This window comes from Pempheris klunzingeri, chromosome 18, assembly GCF_042242105.1.
Source record: "Pempheris klunzingeri isolate RE-2024b chromosome 18, fPemKlu1.hap1, whole genome shotgun sequence".
Classification (NCBI taxonomy): domain Eukaryota; kingdom Metazoa; phylum Chordata; class Actinopteri; order Acropomatiformes; family Pempheridae; genus Pempheris; species Pempheris klunzingeri.
In genome coordinates, this window is record NC_092029.1 from 8346760 (window position 1) to 8366072 (window position 19313).

Sequence of the window (19313 nt, forward strand, 5' to 3'; positions counted from 1 at the left end):
CATAAAGACTGGGAATAAGGGGAAACAAAACATTCTGATTAAACAAACAAGATAAAATGTGTTCATACATGTGTTTTAGAGTGGTGGATGGACAGATTTTGTTAGCTTTGGACAGAAGCTAGCTTTGAAAAGTAAGCAGATAGCGTATTTCCTAAAATGTCAAACTATGCCTTTAAGTCCAACCATCTTGGCTATTGCTTATGTTCCCAAATGTGCACTTAACGGTTGTTTGTTAGTAGGTATCATATTGTTCTAGTTTTGCCGGCTTGTGTATTTATTTGGATTGTTCCTTTAAATAAGTGTGTATTTGGTGAAACAAAAAAAATCCTGCCTCCATGCGTGATTTCTGTGAATATCTATCTATCTATCTATCTATCTATCTATCTGTCTATCTATCTATAGAGAAAATGGTTTGAACAGGTTTGATCATAGCAGCAGTCAGTGAATCAGCATGGGTCACAGTGTTTATTTCGCCCATAAGGACACAACCTCTTGTCCTGACCCTGAGGAACCCCGTGGACTCCTCGGCCACATTGATCAGGCTGTTTGCATGGAGGCCATTTACCATTCAAATCACACCTGTCCACAACAGCAGCAGCATCCGGAGCTGGTGGGAAAGAACGGACATGATTCAGGAGCAAAGAGGTCGGGGAAGGGAAAACAAAGATGAGATGTGATTTTTAAAAAAAAATTTTTTGTGAAGGTGAACCCTTTAGGGCTCCAACACATTTCAGAATACAGCTCAGTGTTTCCAGCTCTTTGACAAGGGATTTAATCACTTAATAGACCAGTGAGTTTATTTAGGCTGGAAAAAAAGTTAAAACCTGCTTCCTGCAACATAACATAACATGGGCTGATCTGTGGCGCACCCTGCTGTCACTTTACTGACACTGAGATAGATGCCTCACAAAAAAATCTAAATCAGGAACCACATTTGCCTCATGACAAGACACTTGTTTAATCTACCTTTTTTGGAAAATTGCTTTTGACTTGTCATTATTTATTTTTATTGTAGTTTTATTTGACCAATTTTACTTAAGTAGACCAACAGTTTAAATCTCAAGTACAACTATGTTTAATATTTTGATTTAATGGTCGAATCACAACACTTCTCATGTTATAATTTAATCTGTTAACTCAGTAGTAACATCAGTCAACAGTGTATGGGTGCTGTTCTTGCTCCAACCACAGCAGATGGCGGCAGAGGCCCATTTAACAGCTGAGATACGTTTATTATTAAGGTTTGCACGTGTGGTGTATGTGTTTAAAAGTCATGTATCACGTAAAGGCCACGTGTCCCCTGTAAAACGCCACTAATACAGCAGCAGACTGCATTTTGGAGATGCAGCACGAAGCTCTGTTGTTGTTTTTTTTCTCTTTTGTTTTTTTCTTTTCTTTTAAGACTCACCAATGAGGAGCCGCGTTTCAGCCCCACCTGCTGTCAACAGACTGCATCCACCAATGGGAGCAGAGAGTGGGCGGGAGCACGGAGAGGGACCAGAGCTGTGCAGAGGTGGAGTTCATGCAGGAAAACTTAGTGCATGTGGAGACTGTGCGGCCTCCTAATGTGTGGTGAAAAGAGGTAAGATTGGATTTAAAGGAGAGGAAATTAAAGATACGAGTACAAACCAAGCTGGTGATTTCATGCATATCTGCAAAAATCAAAATAGCTTTGAGACGCATGCACTTTTCCAAAGACTTTCTTCAGGATAATGTGCAAAATGTGCGTCTTTGAGTGACTCTGGGCCTTATTCAGTCCAGGTCTGTCACATGTGAGGGAGGGTTGCGTCTAAGCGCCGCTCTGGCTGCTCGGTGAAGTTGGTAAATAAGGTTTGACCTCGTGGTGGAGAGAGAGAGAGGGAGGGAGAGAGGGGGGGAGAGAGAGAGAGAGAGAGAGAGACAAACTGGATTAAACAGCAGCAGCGGCAGGAGGAGGACGACCAGCAAACAACCTGCATCTCCTGCTGCCAGCAAACTGTCCTGAGGGAAAGAAAGCTGCTGTTTTTATGTTTTTAAATCCGTAATAAACAGTGACATCAGTCCGACTCGTCCTCAGCGCTGAGCTCTTTTTGGAGAAACACGCAACCGCTGCTGGTGAGTGTCTGACGTGCTTGGACGAGTTGGCCTGCTTTATAGACCAAATGTAGAGTGTTTAATTTCTCGGTTTGTCCAGTTAATAATCGCTGCTTCGACCTCCACGAGCCAAATCCTGAGCCGCGTGCGCACGCGCCCGTGGTCCATGGCTGCCACCTCTGCAAACCTCAGCAAAGCTCAGCCAGCAGGGATTCAGCCAGGCACCTGCAGACTAGTCAGCAAACCTGCTCAGTCTGTCACAGGAGGTTTGATCACAGTTTATGTTGCATTGTTTATATTCTGCTCAACGTGGCTCGCGTTTGTTGTTGCAGAGTATCGTGGTTTCACGCCCACGAGGAAGTTAATGATCAGATCAGATTTTGACTAAAGGGCCACTTTGGTTAGTTTGGAGGTTGTTGTTTTTTGTGAAGTGAAACTGTGGCACAGTGTTTGTGTATTTAGTGTTAATGAAGAAGTTGATTGAGGAGCATTGATTCCCTGTGGCAAAGTCAGCTCAATATCTTCACTTAATTTCAGCCTGAAAGTACAATTAGTACTTCCAAGTACTAATAAATAATACATAAGTGTATACACCTTTTTTTTAAAAAAAAAAAATATTATAAGTATCTGCACAGTTTTTATCTCTATCAGTGTCACAATCAGTGTGTAAATTCTGCTCAGGGACTGTTAATGGAGAAAAATGGCCTTAGATTTAGACTTAGAATTAGAGCACAGACTTACCAAGAACACAGTATGTTTGAGATGGTTACATACGTTTACGTTATGCTCTGACTTATTGTTATTGGATTTCTTAAAACGGGAGAATATTGATATTAAAAATCAAGTATTGATCAAGCCAATTAACTGATGATAGTCCCTCACCCACACAATGTTATTCTTGCAAAGAATAAGTTTAAAAGCAAAGTGAGGTCTAACTTTTTAGAAAGAGCAGTTTATTCATTCGCTGCCAATCTAATTTTTCCAAACTAATTAAAGTAGTTTAAGAATGGCCATTTTTATTGACATTATGATTAGTTTTTCTCTATTCAAGTCCAACAATTATCAGTTAATCTATCTGCCTGTGATAATGTTGTACTTTCTGTGTCTATTTATAGTCCTGGAATAGTCCCAGTTATTAAGGCTTTATATTATTAGACACATTTATCAACAGTTTCCATTACTGGGTTGATAATGAGGTTACTTATTCATAGAAGGATAATTAATTTGACGGCATATTGTGTCCTGCATCCCTGCCTCACATGTTACAGTACTTGTTGGGGTTTTTTGTCACAGAAAGGGTTTTTGATTAAGATAAAACACGGACTGTTTCGTAATCTTGCAGGAAACGTGGTTTTATTCACGTTTCCCTCGTCAGTGTTGGTGAAGCTGCTGCTGCGGTGCACCACTGCGCTGTAAGGGAGGAAATATTTTCCCAGTTTTGGCTCAGGATCAGTGGTCAAAGGCAGCAAGTTGTCGGTAAGCAATGAGGTGGACTGGATGGCATTCAGATATAAACGCACACTCAGGCCGCAGTGCATGGCTATTTTCAAAGCAGTGAGTCAACAGCTTGTGGAGGGACAGGAGTAGAGCCCAGACAACGACTGAGGCTTAGGTGTGTTTGTGCCTGCATTCGGCGTACATACAATGTGTAATCCCAGTCAGTGTGCTTTTACAAATACCTTGTAATGACCTCTCGCCCACTGGGCATCAAAACTGACCGTTTAGCCCTTTTGTTATCTAAATTTTGATATGCAAATAGTTTCCTCTACTCTAATTCTGATAGTTGACTTGTGAGAACTAATGAGGGGAAGAAAGCAGCTTGTATAAACTTACTGAGGCAACACACCCACATTGACAAATGGGAAGTTGCTCAATAGACTTCACTTAACTTCTCTCCAATAGTGTAGTGATTGTGCAAGTGAAATTTATTCATCTAGTGTTCACAACACATTGATTGAAGTGTGTTTTACCTTTGTCAGTATTTTGTTGAAGCCATACATGCAGCATAAGATTGAATATTTCCCATGAGCATTCTGCAGCTCGCTATGCAGCTCTGTGTGTTTGTAGGTTTCTTTGTCTCAGCACAAACTTCCAATCGATGGTCTCAGCCTACCAAGAGATCTTGTAGGATCTTGCAGCCATGCTGAGTTGACTCAGCACAACACTGCGATCATTATTATGACAATAAATCATGAAGAGTAATCATTCTGAAACCCTGACATTTAAAACGTGCTATATATGTTAGTAAATGTTAATACAAATAATTCAGTTCACATTTCGATGCATAAAAAAGACAAAATGCTTTACATGAGCCTTAAAGGCATTAAGACAAGAGTCGGTTCAGTTGGGTCAACATGCCAAAATCACAGACAATAACTGCCGAGTCAGATTCAATGCAGATGATAGACAACTGTTCACTACACTACAGTGTGTAGAGTGTTTAGGTGGCCTGCATATGAGGAATTTCACTGAAGAGTGATGTCTTCAAAAGATGCAAATTTTAACACAGTTAATACAGGTGAAATATTTAATTATTTAGCATTAGAGTGATGCTCTTTATGTCTTCCTTATTTGTGGCCTATTGTTTTTCGTCGTCTTAGTCGTGTTTTAGGGAACTAAACCTATTGTGCAAGGCTGCAGAGTCAGTTATCATCCAAGGGTAAATTAATGATAAGACACAAACACATGCACATAAATGAGACAATAATAAGATACTGATCAGTGCCAGTGTTGTTTTAAAAAAATGACACATCTGTCATTGTGTCTTTGTTCTCTTTGCTCTGACTGTTGGGTCTTTTTGTCACAAAGTAGGCCCATGTCCACCCCGGGTCTCCAGTCCACCGTCTGAAAACGCAGATCAGCCCAAAAGGAGGGCAGCTGACCCACTTACCAACTCGGTGTGTGTATGTGTGTAGCCATACACACACTCTCACATATTGCTTCTTTGAACAGCAGCTTTTTTCCACTGGCCTGAATCCCAGCTGAGCTGTGTTGAAGCTTGTTGTCACACCCACAAAAGAGCACCTGTAAAGCAAACACACTCTAACAGAGAGGAATGCACTGGGTGCTCTGATATTTAGATAAGAGTCAGAGAGATGTGAGGGGAGGACTCAACTTTTATTCATGTCCTAAATAGACCTTGAGTTATATTCACAAGCATTATCTGAGTGTGGTAATGCGCCGACTGTTTCCAGCTTGTCCAGCTTTGTAAGAGATACCCCAGATTTATTTTTGGAAAGAAATGGTGTAATATTTTGAGATGGGCCGTAATTAAAAAACAATCTTACAGTCCTATCAGTTGCAGAGAGAAATGGGGAGGGCTAAAGCGTAACAGCAAACCTTGTACGTGAGCCAAACATGTACACCCACATGTGCCCATGCACAGAAATAGCTGGAACAGGCGAGAGCCAGTAACTCTCGATCTCCCCCCTCTGAGTTTCCAGTGACATTTTCAGATCCAGTTCTGGACCACATACGCATAACCTCACAGCGTAAATGCATGCATGGCATGCCCCTTTCCTTTCTTGAGAGTGTGGCGCTCAGACAGGGATTGCAGGCCATAAGTACTTTTAGGCAAAGTATTAAAGTCATCTCAAGATGTGACAGCTGTGTGTGTGTGTGTGTGTGTGTGTGTGTGTGTGTGTGTGTGTGTGTGTGTGTGTGTGTGTGTGTGTGTGTGTGTGTGTGTGTGTGTGTGTGTGTGTGTGTGTGTGTGTGTGTGTGTTTGGCAGCAGAATGTGTGTTTTGACGACAGGTTTTATTTACTTTCCAGCTGACCTCTTTTCCAACTGTATGTCTTTGTATCTGTTCCTCTCATCTTTACTTACAAGTTGATTTTATACATTTGTTCATCTCACTTTGTTGGTAAATAGTACGTACATTTCCATGGTACTAGGCCTACTATGTATGGAATGAAATGTAGCATAAGTAGTGGTGATATTCACCCCATACTTTTCTGTTTTTTGGCTCTTTTTTTCTTATTGTCCTGCCGTCTGTCTCTGTCTTTAGTCCATCATGGCTGGCGATATGAAGCTACTGATGCGCGGCTTGGCTAAGCTGAGCCAGGCGGTTGTAGAGACTCAGAGCAGCACTCTGCGCAGTGGAACAGGTGAGTTCAACACACCTGTATTGTTCCTAAATTTGATCCATTCAGGTAGTGACGCAAAAATGCTAGCAGGCTGTAAGTGACGCTGTAACTGTCACAATATGTTTTGGGGTTTTAAATGTGAATTGTAACACAGCGAGTAAGTTATAGTTATTATGGGCAACAGCATTGATAATTTTGCTGTATGGATAGTTTTTAGTGTACTTAAGAGCTAATAAAGCTAATATCTGTATTTTTTGTTATCTGTAAGGAGTCCCAGGAGTTGGTGCTACAATCCAAAGTGTCCAATCAGCCGCTGAACAAGGCCTCTCTGCCGCTATGATGACAATCCAGGTGTGTGTAGGTGAATGTATTAACGCTGCTGGCAGCATAATTTGGTGCTGATAAAGAACTCTACATTGAATTAAATGTCAAAAATACTTTGAGTATGTTCTCATTTTGTTGTGATGAATGTGTGTGACTAGGGGCTGTCTGGCCAACAGCAGACCTCCTCATCAGAGGAGTTTGACTTTCCTCCGGATGACGCTGCATTTGCAGCTTCAGAGTTCAAGGAGGAAGGTGTGGACTTCACAGTGGATCACACAGGAAGCAGTGATGACGCAGCAGCAGCCCATCACAGCACAGCAGCAGCAGGTGCCAGCCATGGCGGTGGGAAACAGTCGCTGTTTGAGGGATACAAAGATCCCAGCAAACAATTTAGTGGAAACACCAGATCTTACCACCAAGATGCCAGGTATACATTGACTCTTAGTCAGTTACACTCCACAATGTACATGTTTTTGCTGTTGTTTGGAGGATAAAGGTAATAACTTCTGCTTTGGGTGTTGCAGACATTTCGTCGGACATCGTCTCTACAATCACAGTCTGAACAGGCATTTGTGGGGACAGCTATACTGTCAGCATCAGGTCAGTCAGCTCAGGAGCTACCACCAGGACCCGACCACAGTTGGAGGGCTGACGGCAGAAGACATTGAGAAAGCAAGACAGAGCAAGAGGGATGAGATCAAACCGCACAAACAGATGGTGACTCCTGTTCCTCAGTTCCTAGTCTTAAACACACACAGACAATGACGTAAACATGGACTTTTCCATTAACACTACGACATGTAAAAGAAATGTATCTGTCTTCTCCAGTTGAGTGAGAGAGCCAGAGAGAGGAAAGTTCCAGTGACTCGGCTTGGCAGACTGGCCAACTTTGGAGGTACAGTAATGCACCACTCTTAGCTGATTCATCGGCTGTTTGTCTGACTTTATCTGTTGGCATGTGTGTCCGCGTCACACAATTTAGTTTGTGCAATTTCTCGACTAAAGTCTATAAAATTAAGCATTTTGTGAACATAACCCTCATTTTAGTATATAGAGCAGATGATGGAGCCGACCTCTAAGTTAAAGTTCATTGGCTTCTGTTAGCCAGAAATAAATAGCCTTGTAATCTTTAGTCTAACTGTAATCTACCACCCTTGAGATTCAGAGCAGTTGGTGTTGTTGTGTCTTTCATGACCTTTTCAAAGTCTATACAGCGATTATTATCACGATGTTTTTGCCAAAAAACACAAAAACATAGAGACTTAAAGGAAAAAAGACAAAGATAATGTACAGGAATATAGCTATCATGAGTGTTTGTCCTGTGTCAGACCCTGGACCTGCATTTAAGCAAGCACATTAAAAACAGAAAGCAGGTCAAGCGTGTCTCTCCCTTATTAATGGACAGATAAAATCAAGGAAAGAGAACAGATGCACTTCAGCCACACTAGTAATAAACTCTGTGAGTTAACACTTCAGATTGTTGTGTGTTAGATCATCTTCTGCTGGACCTTGTTGTCTGTCCTCTCAGCCTATTAGCTCAAACATATTTAAAGACAAACATCACTGCCAACATGATTATAAAAGTAAACTGTAAAAGGAGTGGAAGAAAAGTGAAATGGTTCAAGCCAAACCAAATGGCAATAAAAAGAAAATTGTCGCAATTCTAAACATAAATGAAAAGCTTTGCTGCACGTGTTGCATTTTAATGATTATTTTTGCTCATTTATATGTCAACCAGGACTGAAAATGCTGAATGAATGTGGGCAGACATAGGCAGGTACAGAAATGTGGCTCTTGTCTCAGTGGCAGATCTAGACGGGATGCTTTTCAGCGATATTCAAAGTTTAAAATGTTCACACAAGGATAGTGAAAACTCACAGGTCCCAGACGTGATTTAACTCGATAGTTCAGAGCTTATGAATCAGCAGCTTGTAGCTTTACTTCGGACAGATGATGGATAAGTTAACAGGTGGCTTAAAGTTGGACAGAGAAACTAGAGACACAGCGTGAGAGAGAGAACTTAAACTGTGCGCAAAAGTGAACCTAGATTAAAGTCACAGATGAGTCACACTGGACCGCCAACACAAATATATATGCAGCAGAATTTAGCCGCAGCTCATATCAAAACAATGGGACTTAAACAGGCTACAGTGAGACGGAGAAAACAAAGCTGAGTTGATTCAGCATGTTGACAGTGGTAACATGTAGAAGGTGTCAGAGCGCAGAGGGGGGCGGAGGAATGTGTCCTCAGTCTGCCCTTCACTCTCCTGCAACATTTGTTGACAAAGTTAAACAAGTTGTACAAGGTTTAATTCAGGGCAGAATGAAAGACAGCAGAGTGAGGATAAAGACTGCAGAGTTTAGGTTGAAAACAAGCAGCGGAGTGACTTAAAGTTTCATAAATTTTTCAGCATGTGTCCTGGCGACAGCAAACCCTTTGCTGTTGCATATCACTAGTTTGAAATGGTTTACTGTTGTTTGTGAACAAACTGGACTTTATATTTTGAGTTTGTCCTGGTTCTGAACTTAAAATACAGTAACGGGAATCCTTTTTTTTTTTTTTAAAGCTTGTGAGTATACAGTCAGTCTGTAACCACATGACGGACAGACACTTGGTCACTCAGAGGTGCTGCAGGAAATGCTGATCTCTGTTTTGCTGGAGTTGCACTTATTCAGATCAGACAAATACATGCATACAGTGACACCATGGTGGTGTATTTATGAGGTCAAATTTAAATTTACTGCTGTTCAGATGAAAACAGTGAGAATGTAGGAGGGGAAGACTGTATCAGGTTACACAAGTTAACATGTGCAGTACAAAGGTCAACTCATTTCCTCAAAGCATTTTGCCGATCGTCATTCCCTCTCCCCTAAAAGAGAGGTGATGACATGTTTTCAACTGATGAAGAAATGCTCAGTGAACTTACAAGACACTGTGTCCTGATTGTCCACCTACCGCTGGAGCTCAGATTTGTCGCCTCAGAGGCCGCTGACTAACTGATTATGTAATGCATAGTTATGTAAAGCAGAGAGCAGGCTCGGAGGAACTTACTGATAAACGGTCCCAAACTGATGCTGGCCTTCTTCACTATCTGCCAAAAAGCCTTCCAAACCTTTCGGAAGATTAAGCATTTCAGCAGCTTAATTGTTAATATGGTTAGATGATTGATATAATTTGTGTGCACTCTGCTGAGTTGGAAGAAGTGCAGCTGTTACAGTTCTGTATTTGCACACTACTGAGCTGATCAAAGTGCTTGTCTCATGTCTTCTGTTGCATATGTTATTTTGATGGGAATAACAGTCTTCAGGGGCAACAGATGGCTTCATGTAGTCCATTTATTTATAGACATAGAAACACCACTGAACACAGGTGAAACATTTTGACAGGTCTGTAGTGAAGGTGCCCTTAAGACAGCTGACTGCCAATACACTGAGTCAGTAAAAGGAAGGTTGTGCAGCCTCACGACATGACTCTGTTGACATGTTTCCCTGTTAGTGTGGGTGTTTGGTTGTCTTTATGATGAACAACTTTCGTTTTACTACTTTTTATGTTCTGTCACATCAGTGCTTGTTTGTGCATTAGGACGCATTTAGTCCTCATTCACTGTATTGTTGTTCTGTCACCAGGTCTAGCTGTAGGTTTGGGAATTGGAGCTCTGGCAGAAGTTGCCAAGAAGACCATCAGACACAATGGTGCAGAAGGTCATACACACACACACACACACACACACTTATTGAGGTATTTATGGACTTGTGTTAGGTCTGATAGCAGGTATATGTCATTAATGTCATTACACATGGAACGCATTGAACGCTATGGATTTGTTTATCCAGAACAAATGGAGGATAAAAAAATAAACATGCTAAGCTTTAGTGCCTGTGAGAACAGGTCTGTTGGAACTGCGTTCCTATTGAATAGCACCACTGTAAAAACTTTTCAGTACCCATCCTCCATGCTTGTTGTTACATGCTACACACTTTTTGTGTGCCAACAGAGCACAATTAGGCCGCCTCCCTCACCAACCAAAACAGACACTCCTGCTCTGCACTGTGAGCCTCCTAATCCTAAAGCTGAAACAGCGTACGAACGTAAATCTGTGCGCGTTTGTGCGTCTGTTTGTGGGATCTGTGTGTGCGTTAATCCCAGCAGGGACAGTCTGAACGCACTTGTAAGTGTATGTGTGTGCGTGGTAAATCTCTGTTAAAGCCTCTGAAGGCAGCTTCAGACACACTAAAACACACTAGCTGATGACCTACTGGCACATAAACACACGGACACACACGTCTGCTGGGGTTTGTGCAAACTAATGCACATATGGTATGAAAACATGAGCTTTAAACTACTAATATAGATATTTAACAATCTTAAGTGATTTTACGTGGCCATAAAACAATAAACATTACATAGTTAATTAAGACATGTAAATAAAGTTTTGGCTCTTAAGTTTGACTTAAGTGTTGAGACTCAGGTGCAACAGGAGGTATTGTTTGTAATAAGCTCCATCAAAATGCTCTCTCCTTTGTGGTCTGCAGGTGAAAATAAGAAAGGAGTTCTGGACTCCAGCCCCTTCCTGTCCGAGGCCAACGCTGAACGCATCGTCAGAACCTTGTGCAAAGTCAGGGGAGCTGCATTAAAACTAGGACAGATGCTCAGCATTCAAGGTGTGCAACAGATACATGCACTGATTCACAAAGAAAAGAAGATGTAGACAGAATGAGTTGATGTTACGAGGCAGAGAGGTAGAGCGATGAGAGTCTGCGTGAAAAAAATGAAAGCAACAAGGGATGTATGGCAGCAGGGAGAAAAATAGAGGAAAAGTGAAGAGATGGTTCATTGCTTGATGGTTTGACTGTATCTTAGTGTTTACATTTCCATCAACAAATCTTTATTGTTGTGCCACAAGTGTTCAAATGCAAACTATCTCATGAGTGAAGTCACTAAAAATGCGGAATATAGTTGTTTTAGGTCAGATTGCACAGTACAACAAGCCCTGCATTACAGCCAGTTTAGGAACCTGGCACAGAAATCTGATTGTTGTTGATCAATGTCCAATTTGGATCAAGTTTTCTGTGCTGGCAGCTATTTACGACAGGTGGAGCTACTCATTGCAGATACAGTGGAGTGAGCTGTTGAGCTGTTCTACATGCTCTGACAGAGTTGTGACATTGACCTGTTACTGCCCACAGACACAAACATAAAGGTAGCAGCAGCTGAGAATAAGTTAGAATGTAAGTCGATGCTTGTTTGTGTTCTGCACACATACGCCAGATAAAGCTAAAGGCTGGAAGGCTGGAAGGCCGGCAGGCCGGCGGCAGTAAACATCCTGGCACAGAGCTAGGACAGCTGGGTCGGGTAACAGCGCTAAACACATCATACGTTTTGTTTGTCACTGTTGCCCCCGCTGCCTGCCCTTGGCTGGTGACCCTTGTCCTTTGGCATTCATATACAGAACATGTAAAGGTAAACTTTACACAGACAGAACGGTGCAGTAAATGAAATAAGCCACAAAAATAGTAAAAGGAGAGAAAAGGAAATTGGCTGCTCGGCTTTTGCTAAACAGGTTTTCATCACAGTGGATTGACCTTGTGTGTGTGTGTGTGTCTGTGTGTGTGTGAGATTATTTGTAGAACTGGCATTGCTTTACTGTTTCTCCAAGGTGGTGACAGGTTAATTCTTAAAGCGTGGACAGAATGGTCACAGTCATCTTCTGAAGACTTTGAAAAAGATTTATAGTCTTGTATAATTATAGTCACCTGAGACCACTAAAACATCGCTAGAGTCAAACGTGGATGGGCCCACTGCTGACATTTATCTGTCAGGCCAGGAGTGCAGTTGTGTTAGGATGACTGCACATCCATCCATTGTAGCCTTTAGCACCAGTCCAAAATAGTGTTAACCTTGAGGGATCTGAAACTATTTTAAAACGTCTTCCATATCATTTGCAATGTCAGTCAATGTCATATTTGCAGCTGCCAACCTGTATTTGCTTTTTATTGCAATGTTTACATGGTAAAGTTGTGTGTGTTTGTGTTTCAGATGATGCATTCATCAACCCTCAACTCGCCAAGATCTTTGACCGTGTAAGACAGAGTGCTGACTTCATGCCAATCAAGCAAATGACAGTAAGAGTCTTTTCTCTCTCTGTTTTATAAATCAGAGCCCTTCAGCTGTCGTCTCATTTGCAAGGGTAAATGCTTTGGCACTATCCAGATAACAGATATTTAGGCCAAGACTTCCTCCACCTGTTGCCACACAACCCGACCCCGGATAAGCGGAAGATGATAGATGGACTTCCTCCTCCATGCTCCTGTCATTGTTGTCAATGCAATTGCACTTTTAAAAGCTAATAAAAAGCTCTATCGCTGTCAAACAACAAATGGACTACAAACTACTACTTGTTCCTTGCCTACAGATTCTGTATTCATATGCAGATTGAATCATTTTAACTGAGGATGTAATAAGCTCTGTCTGATAGTATTACATTGTTATTACCAAGGCCACTGTAATGCATAGATATCGACTATTTGTCTGTAGAAAGCGTTGAACAGTGAGTTGGGTCCTAACTGGAGGGACAAGCTGGAATCATTTGAGGAGCGTCCGTTTGCAGCAGCGTCCATCGGCCAAGTTCACCTGGCGAGGATGAAGGATGGCAGGGAGGTGGCCATGAAAATACAGGTAGGCTGTGAACATGTGTGTACACATTTCTTTCTCATGTTATCAGGATAAACAGTGTAACTGGAGCGTCTCTTACATTTGTGTGCCCCCTCTATTTGCCCGAAACATGCATGTAAAGAAAAAACACACAGAATCTGATCCATCTGGTCTGTTTACAGACTTTGTTTACAAATCAGAGCTGAGATATTGTAACTGAGACACATCTGGGCTGATGTTGTTTTATGCCTTTACAGTATTCACCAATAATTTGTCAGATTTGCCAGAAATAATAACTAAACAGTGAGATTAAAAAAAGGATCAAGTTATGAACAAATTGAGTAAAAAGAATTTGAAGTTTCTTCCTCTGTGTGTCTGGTTATTTGTCCTCAGTACCCCGGTGTGGCTCAGAGTATCAACAGTGACGTCAACAACTTGATGACAGTGCTGAATATGAGTAATGCCCTGCCTGAAGGTACACACTAAAACAAACTCCCCGTCATGCAAGGAAACACAAGCAGGTTCACCTTGTAATTCATACACAAACAACACACACGTGTATGTTTTCACTCAGCGTCACTCTGTGTCTTTTCTGTGACTTCGCTTCTCCACGTGCTCCTGTAACACTTAGTGCTCCTTTTTATATCATTTAATTGCCATGTGAAGACTTGCCTTAAATTGTCTCTTTCTTGTTGGTCTCCCTTTAGGACTGTTTCCAGAGCACCTGATAGACGTGATGAGAAAAGAGTTAGCACTAGAGTGTGATTATATTAGAGAAGCTCAGTGCGCAAAGAAATTCAGGTGAGTCTTCTGGAGATATGTCATATTTGACAGTCAGTCCAACAGAACTTTTTTTCCATTGCATTAATTCATATCAATGCAGCGCTGAACTACATTCCAGAACTACCGTGAATCCAGGCCCGGCTGCATTGTAGAGCTATATAACTGTATGCAGGGCTTACTACATTCTAGAACTATATAACTATATGCAGGGCTAAGTGTATTCTAGAACTATGTGATTGTATTTGCAGGGCTTATTCCATTCTAGAACTATATATGCTCTAGAACTGTATATGCAGGGCTTATTGCATTCTACAACTTCTGACTGTATATGCAGTATTTTAGTCAGTGGTCTGTATTCTTGTTAAAAGCATGGTCATGGTCTGTCAGCGTCTCTCTCACAGAACACAGAGTAGTAGTGCAGAGACACGTAGAGGTTCATTAGGTACGGGCAGGTTTATTTTATTCCCTCTCAACCTGTATTTATGTGTCTTTGTATCTATTCATGTGTGCGATCTAGGGAGCTATTGAAGGACCATCCATTCTTCTATGTCCCAGAGGTGATAGAGGAGCTCAGCAGTAACCATGTCCTGACCACAGAGCTTGTCCCCGGGTTTTCTCTGGATCAGGCTGAGAGCCTCACACAGGAGCTGAAGAACGAGGTACGGCTGACTAACCAGACAGATGAAGGCATCCATAGATATTTAGCTGCCTAATGAGTGCATCCATCCAGGGAGAAAACAGTTAGAGAATCAGTTAATGTGTTCAGAGGGGTGTCTGTGGGAAACTAGTTTCTCTCCGATCAATGAATACATCGATAGATGAATGGGTCTCTCTCCACTCCCCATCACATTTCTCTCCTTCTTAGTTTACCTCAGAGCAGCAAACTTAATTTGCAAGACACAGAAAAGCATTAAGACACACAAAAATAAACATAGTACGATCATTCAACCAGTGAACATTAATATAATTTTTATATGTGTTTGTTTCTGTCTAAGATCTGTCAGAACATCCTGATGTTGTGCCTGAGAGAGCTGTTTGAGTTCAGGTACATGCAGACTGACCCAAACTGGTCCAACTTCCTCTATGATCCACAGACACACAGGGTGAGTCTGTCTAGAGGCTAAATACCACTGTTACTACAGTTACTTCTACTACGATTATTGATAATAATAATAATAATGGTGATAATGATTATATGGCATTGAAAGTGAGACTTGAGGGCAATGAAAATGATTAATGTTCTTTGGATTTTGTCTCTCTAGGTGGCACTGTTGGACTTTGGAGCTACACGAGGATTTGATCTGAGTTTCACAGACGACTACATTGAGGTAAGACCACTTTGCCTCATTCTTCTTTTTTCATGACTTTTCATTACTGTGTGATCCTAGTCGATGTTGTTTGCTGTGGTTTAACTTTGCGTGAATGATTAAAGTTGTGAAAATCGTACCTGTAAAAGATTCATGTAAGCTTTGTGTCAAGTCAGAACTCGTGAAAATACCCGAATTATACAGATTTAGTTTGCCACGCATGAGATATTAAAACATGTCACAGAGAGAAAAGACATCGAAGAGAAGAACCTATTTGTGATTGCAGGTCATCCATGCGGCTTCAGTGGGCGACAGAGATGGAGTCATGAAGAAATCTATCAAGATGAAGTTCCTGACTGGTTATGAGTCCAAGGTAAAAATCTCTTCATCTTACTGTCTGTCTGCTCTACATCACAAACCATGGCGGTACATTTTGCCACTAGTAGAAATCAAGAGAAATGGGACATAATGGTGACTAAAACATTAGTGGTTGTAGTAGAAATAACACAATTAGCAAATAAGAGATAATGGATTTATGGTGCACATTTTGACATAAAGGCTCAGCGGTCTGTGCCTCAAATCGTTTTTTGTTTTGCTATACAAGTCAAAAGTGCGAAACATGTCAGTATCATATTTGTTTCTGTTGTAAATATTCCTCTTTAGTTGGTAAAAGTGAGTCATTTTACTACACAGGAAGGTTATTAGCTGAGACTAAGTGTGCAGTGTGTTTTTCCCTTTGTGTCCAGGCAATGATAAATGCCCATGTGGATGCGGTGATGATCCTTGGTGAGGCCTTCGCCTCCACAGAGACCTTCGAGTTTGGCTCCCAGTCCACCACCGAGAGAATTCACAACCTCATCCCTGTGATGCTCAGGCACCGTCTCACCCCGCCCCCCGAGGAGACGTACTCGCTCCACCGCAAAATGGGCGGCTCGTTCCTTATCTGCTCTCGGCTGAATGCCAAGCTGCAGTGTAAGGACATGTTCGAAACAGCATATCAGAAGTACTGGGAAGGCCGCACACGGCCCTCTAACTCAGCCTAAGCCCATCCCAGGTGTCAGGTGTTTAGATGGACAGATCCCGGCACCAGCAGCGAAGTGCAAGTTAGTGGTAAGGTCAGGGTGTGAAGACGCAGGACTGCAGAGTGGAGGCCATGTTACCCGTCCTTAACTGGTCATCGAGTACCAGCTTATCTTTCCCATTTTGGGCAACCCACTACAATGAGTTTATGAAATGCACTTATGCGTATTTACAGCCCTCATTTCTTAGTTTGAAAGGGAGCAGTAACGTGGTATCTGGAGTGCTTCAAGGCCAAACTCTATATATGGCCCCGAGAGGACAGACTGAGAGGAGGTGGATGTAAGGAAGGAGACCATCAGCCTTGCATAAAGTGGCTCAGGTATAAAATGAATGTAATAAGGTTGGAATTCTATTTTCTTGTGTTTTTTATTGCTGTGCTTCGTTGAACTTTTGGAAAATCACACCAACTGTCCAGTTTGCCATTTGCAAGGTATGTCAAGAGTGAAAACATGAACACTGATTGTTACAGAGAAGTGGACTGAACACTTGTTTGTAAACCCACAGTCACAAAATCATGGGCTTATGTGGGCAGTATGAGTCACAGTATTGACCAGGACCAATATGTCTGGGTCACAATTATTTTTGTTTCTGTTGCTTTTCAAGAAAGTCTGATTAGATTGTCTGGATATGAATAATATGGCTTGGTCTAAATATAGGCAGCAAACTAAATGTAACTGTTTATGAGAACAAAATAGTTTAGAGACCCCTTTGGTGTACAATTCAAGATGTGTCCATTCAGTTATGTTCAGGTTAATTAAGCCGTTTGGAAATGTGACAAACTGGAATTTGTCAGCATTTTCACAAAATGAGGTCTGACTTTTAACTGATGTATGTGTAGTGCATTTTCTGTAATAGTGTAGCCATCCAGATTTCAGTTGCTGTTTATAGCTTTTAGCTTCTTAAGGGGAAATCTGTGGGCAGAACATTAATTCAAACTACCAGTCTGTTTCAAGTGACCATTTACGTGACATTCAGGATCTACATGTGCTGATGAACCTGATTTTACTTAGTTTGACTCTAAGGATAAATCTTATTGTGCTTTTGCTTTACATTTTTATCCTTCATGTTCCATCTGATGGTTTGTCTTCAAACATTGTCCTTACGGGCCAACTTTAGCTCACAAATTCTGCTTGATTAAGAACAAAAATGGTTAGCATTGTGGTCCAAAATGTAAAGGATACCTCTGGTGTTTTTAAACATGGGCCCTATTTTTTTTTTTTTTTTTTTTTTTTTTTTACATATTTTGGGTTCAAAATGACTGGTAGGTATAAAAACTTGGCCGAGAAAAGCCGAGAATGGGCTGTAATGGCTGCAATGTAATCCTTTGCACCCGATCAAAGTGCGTCCACTAAAAGTGTGTTTTTTATATTGACAGGCTTAGATTATTCGATTGATTGATTCAATAGAAGTGTCTGACAACACTACAGAACTTATCCCTACAAATGTAGACCTAGAAGATAATTTTCGTTTAACTAAAATAGCTGCTGTATCTTGTATTTTGCAGCGTTTCAAAGCCACCAGACTCCATTGGAGAAAAAAAACAATAATTACAGTAATAATTTAACCTTGCAGAACACTGGAGTGGTTCCCTGCTGCCACAGTTGGTTTGTTTGTATTATTGTGTGTTACACAAATATTGTGTTGGATCCAAACTAACCCTTTAAAATACCAAAGTAACACAAATAAGCTAACTGGTTGAGACGGTGGTAGATTAGCAATTACTGTGTAAAATCGCTGTTTTTGTCAATGGAGTCTGGTGGCTTTGAACCACGCTACACAACCGCTATTTGTGGTCAAATAAAAAGGAACTTACCGGTCTGTCTCTGTAGGAATCCTTTCCCCATTGTCACACACTTCAAATAAGAATCTGAGCCTATCCATGACAAAAACAAACACTTTTGGTGGATGTGCCTTGATTTGACGCATTGCCCCAAAGGATTACATCACAGCCATTACAGCTTGTTCGCTGCACATTCTCAGCTGACTCGACCCACTGAACCAACTTCAAAAGTGTTTGTACCTACCAGTCATTTCAAACCCAAAATATGTAATGATACAGGAATTATCCTTTAAATTCTGTCAGACATAAATCATATTCAGCTTTTTTTCTTTAGTACCAAAGCATGATTTCTTTTCTCTATTCCACTGTGGGTGGGTAAACACATAGAATTGGAACCATATGGATCCATGTTGTTTTTTGTGTAAGACAATGAGGTCTGACATCAACTCTGGGACTGTGCTTAGTCATGAATGTTAGCAAACTACCAGGGTGGAAGAAGCTCATCCTGATACTGCAAAAGCTAATCTCGTTGGGCCCACCTCGCTTCCACAAGTCGTAATCTCTCCGCGCCTTCTCGGGTGTGAAATCCTCCATAACCTGGTTGGCGTGCGACTGTGAACGTTTTCTCTACTCTGCTGTGTGAATCCAGTTATAATTGTCGCTGGAGTGAAGCTGAAAAAACGAATAGGAAAAAAAAAAAGGTGCCTGTAGTTTCCAGTGGAAGATTTTTAGCTAGAAATTTCGACTTTATATTTCATATCAAGGCTCAGTGAAAGGATGGTCTAAATTTTCCAATCAAAATGCATTCTTTACTGAAAGTTGTGATACAGATGTTATATGAAAAGAGTAAATGTTTGATCTATACTTGTCATGCGGCTCTGTTTGATTTTGTGAATGTGATTTTAACGCTTCATTTTAAAGGGCTGTAGCTCTGCAGAGAAACGGCCCAAAGTGGTTGAAAAACACTTTTCAGTGTATGCATAGCTCAGATTCTGTCCAATGTTTCCTGGTCTGTAGGCTGAGGGGTTGTAATGTGTATTCAGAGGAGACAAAACACTGGGTAAATACAGTAGGGAGAGGCAGAGTGAGGTTGACTTCCTTATTTAGCAATGCCTTGGCCAGCGATGAGGGTAATGGCAGAGAGCCTGGGAAAAGTGAACACACAAATATTCGCCAAACATACACGTGTGCACTTAAATATCTGGGCAAATGAATCATGCCAGTATT

General features: G+C 41.3%; 1 protein-coding gene across 1 annotated transcript; it reads left to right on the top strand.

Annotated features, from left to right (window-relative positions):
* The first annotated feature begins 2041 nt into the window (after positions 1-2041).
* Positions 2042-18939, top strand: coq8aa (coenzyme Q8A, genome duplicate a). The gene is made up of 17 exons (XM_070849459.1): positions 2042-2094; positions 6082-6181; positions 6429-6511; positions 6643-6911; positions 7009-7201; positions 7313-7379; positions 10112-10186; positions 11018-11146; positions 12522-12607; positions 13020-13160; positions 13530-13611; positions 13844-13937; positions 14437-14578; positions 14915-15022; positions 15182-15247; positions 15513-15599; positions 15973-18939. The coding sequence occupies exons 2-17, from the start codon at positions 6088-6090 to the stop codon at positions 16267-16269; spliced, it is 2013 nt and encodes a 670-aa protein (XP_070705560.1). The 5' UTR covers positions 2042-2094; positions 6082-6087; the 3' UTR covers positions 16270-18939.
* Positions 18940-19313: the final 374 nt, after the last annotated feature.

Bases quoted from the DNA above. Each gene is read 5' to 3' on its own strand.
- coq8aa (XM_070849459.1), top strand. From the start codon at position 6,088: ATGGCTGGCGATATGAAGCTACTGATGCGCGGCTTGGCTAAGCTGAGC. The intron at 6,182-6,428 runs GTGAGTTCAACA...GTTATCTGTAAG, and splicing joins CACTCTGCGCAGTGGAACAG to GAGTCCCAGGAGTTGGTGCT. The intron at 11,147-12,521 runs GTGTGCAACAGA...TTTGTGTTTCAG, and splicing joins ACAGATGCTCAGCATTCAAG to ATGATGCATTCATCAACCCT.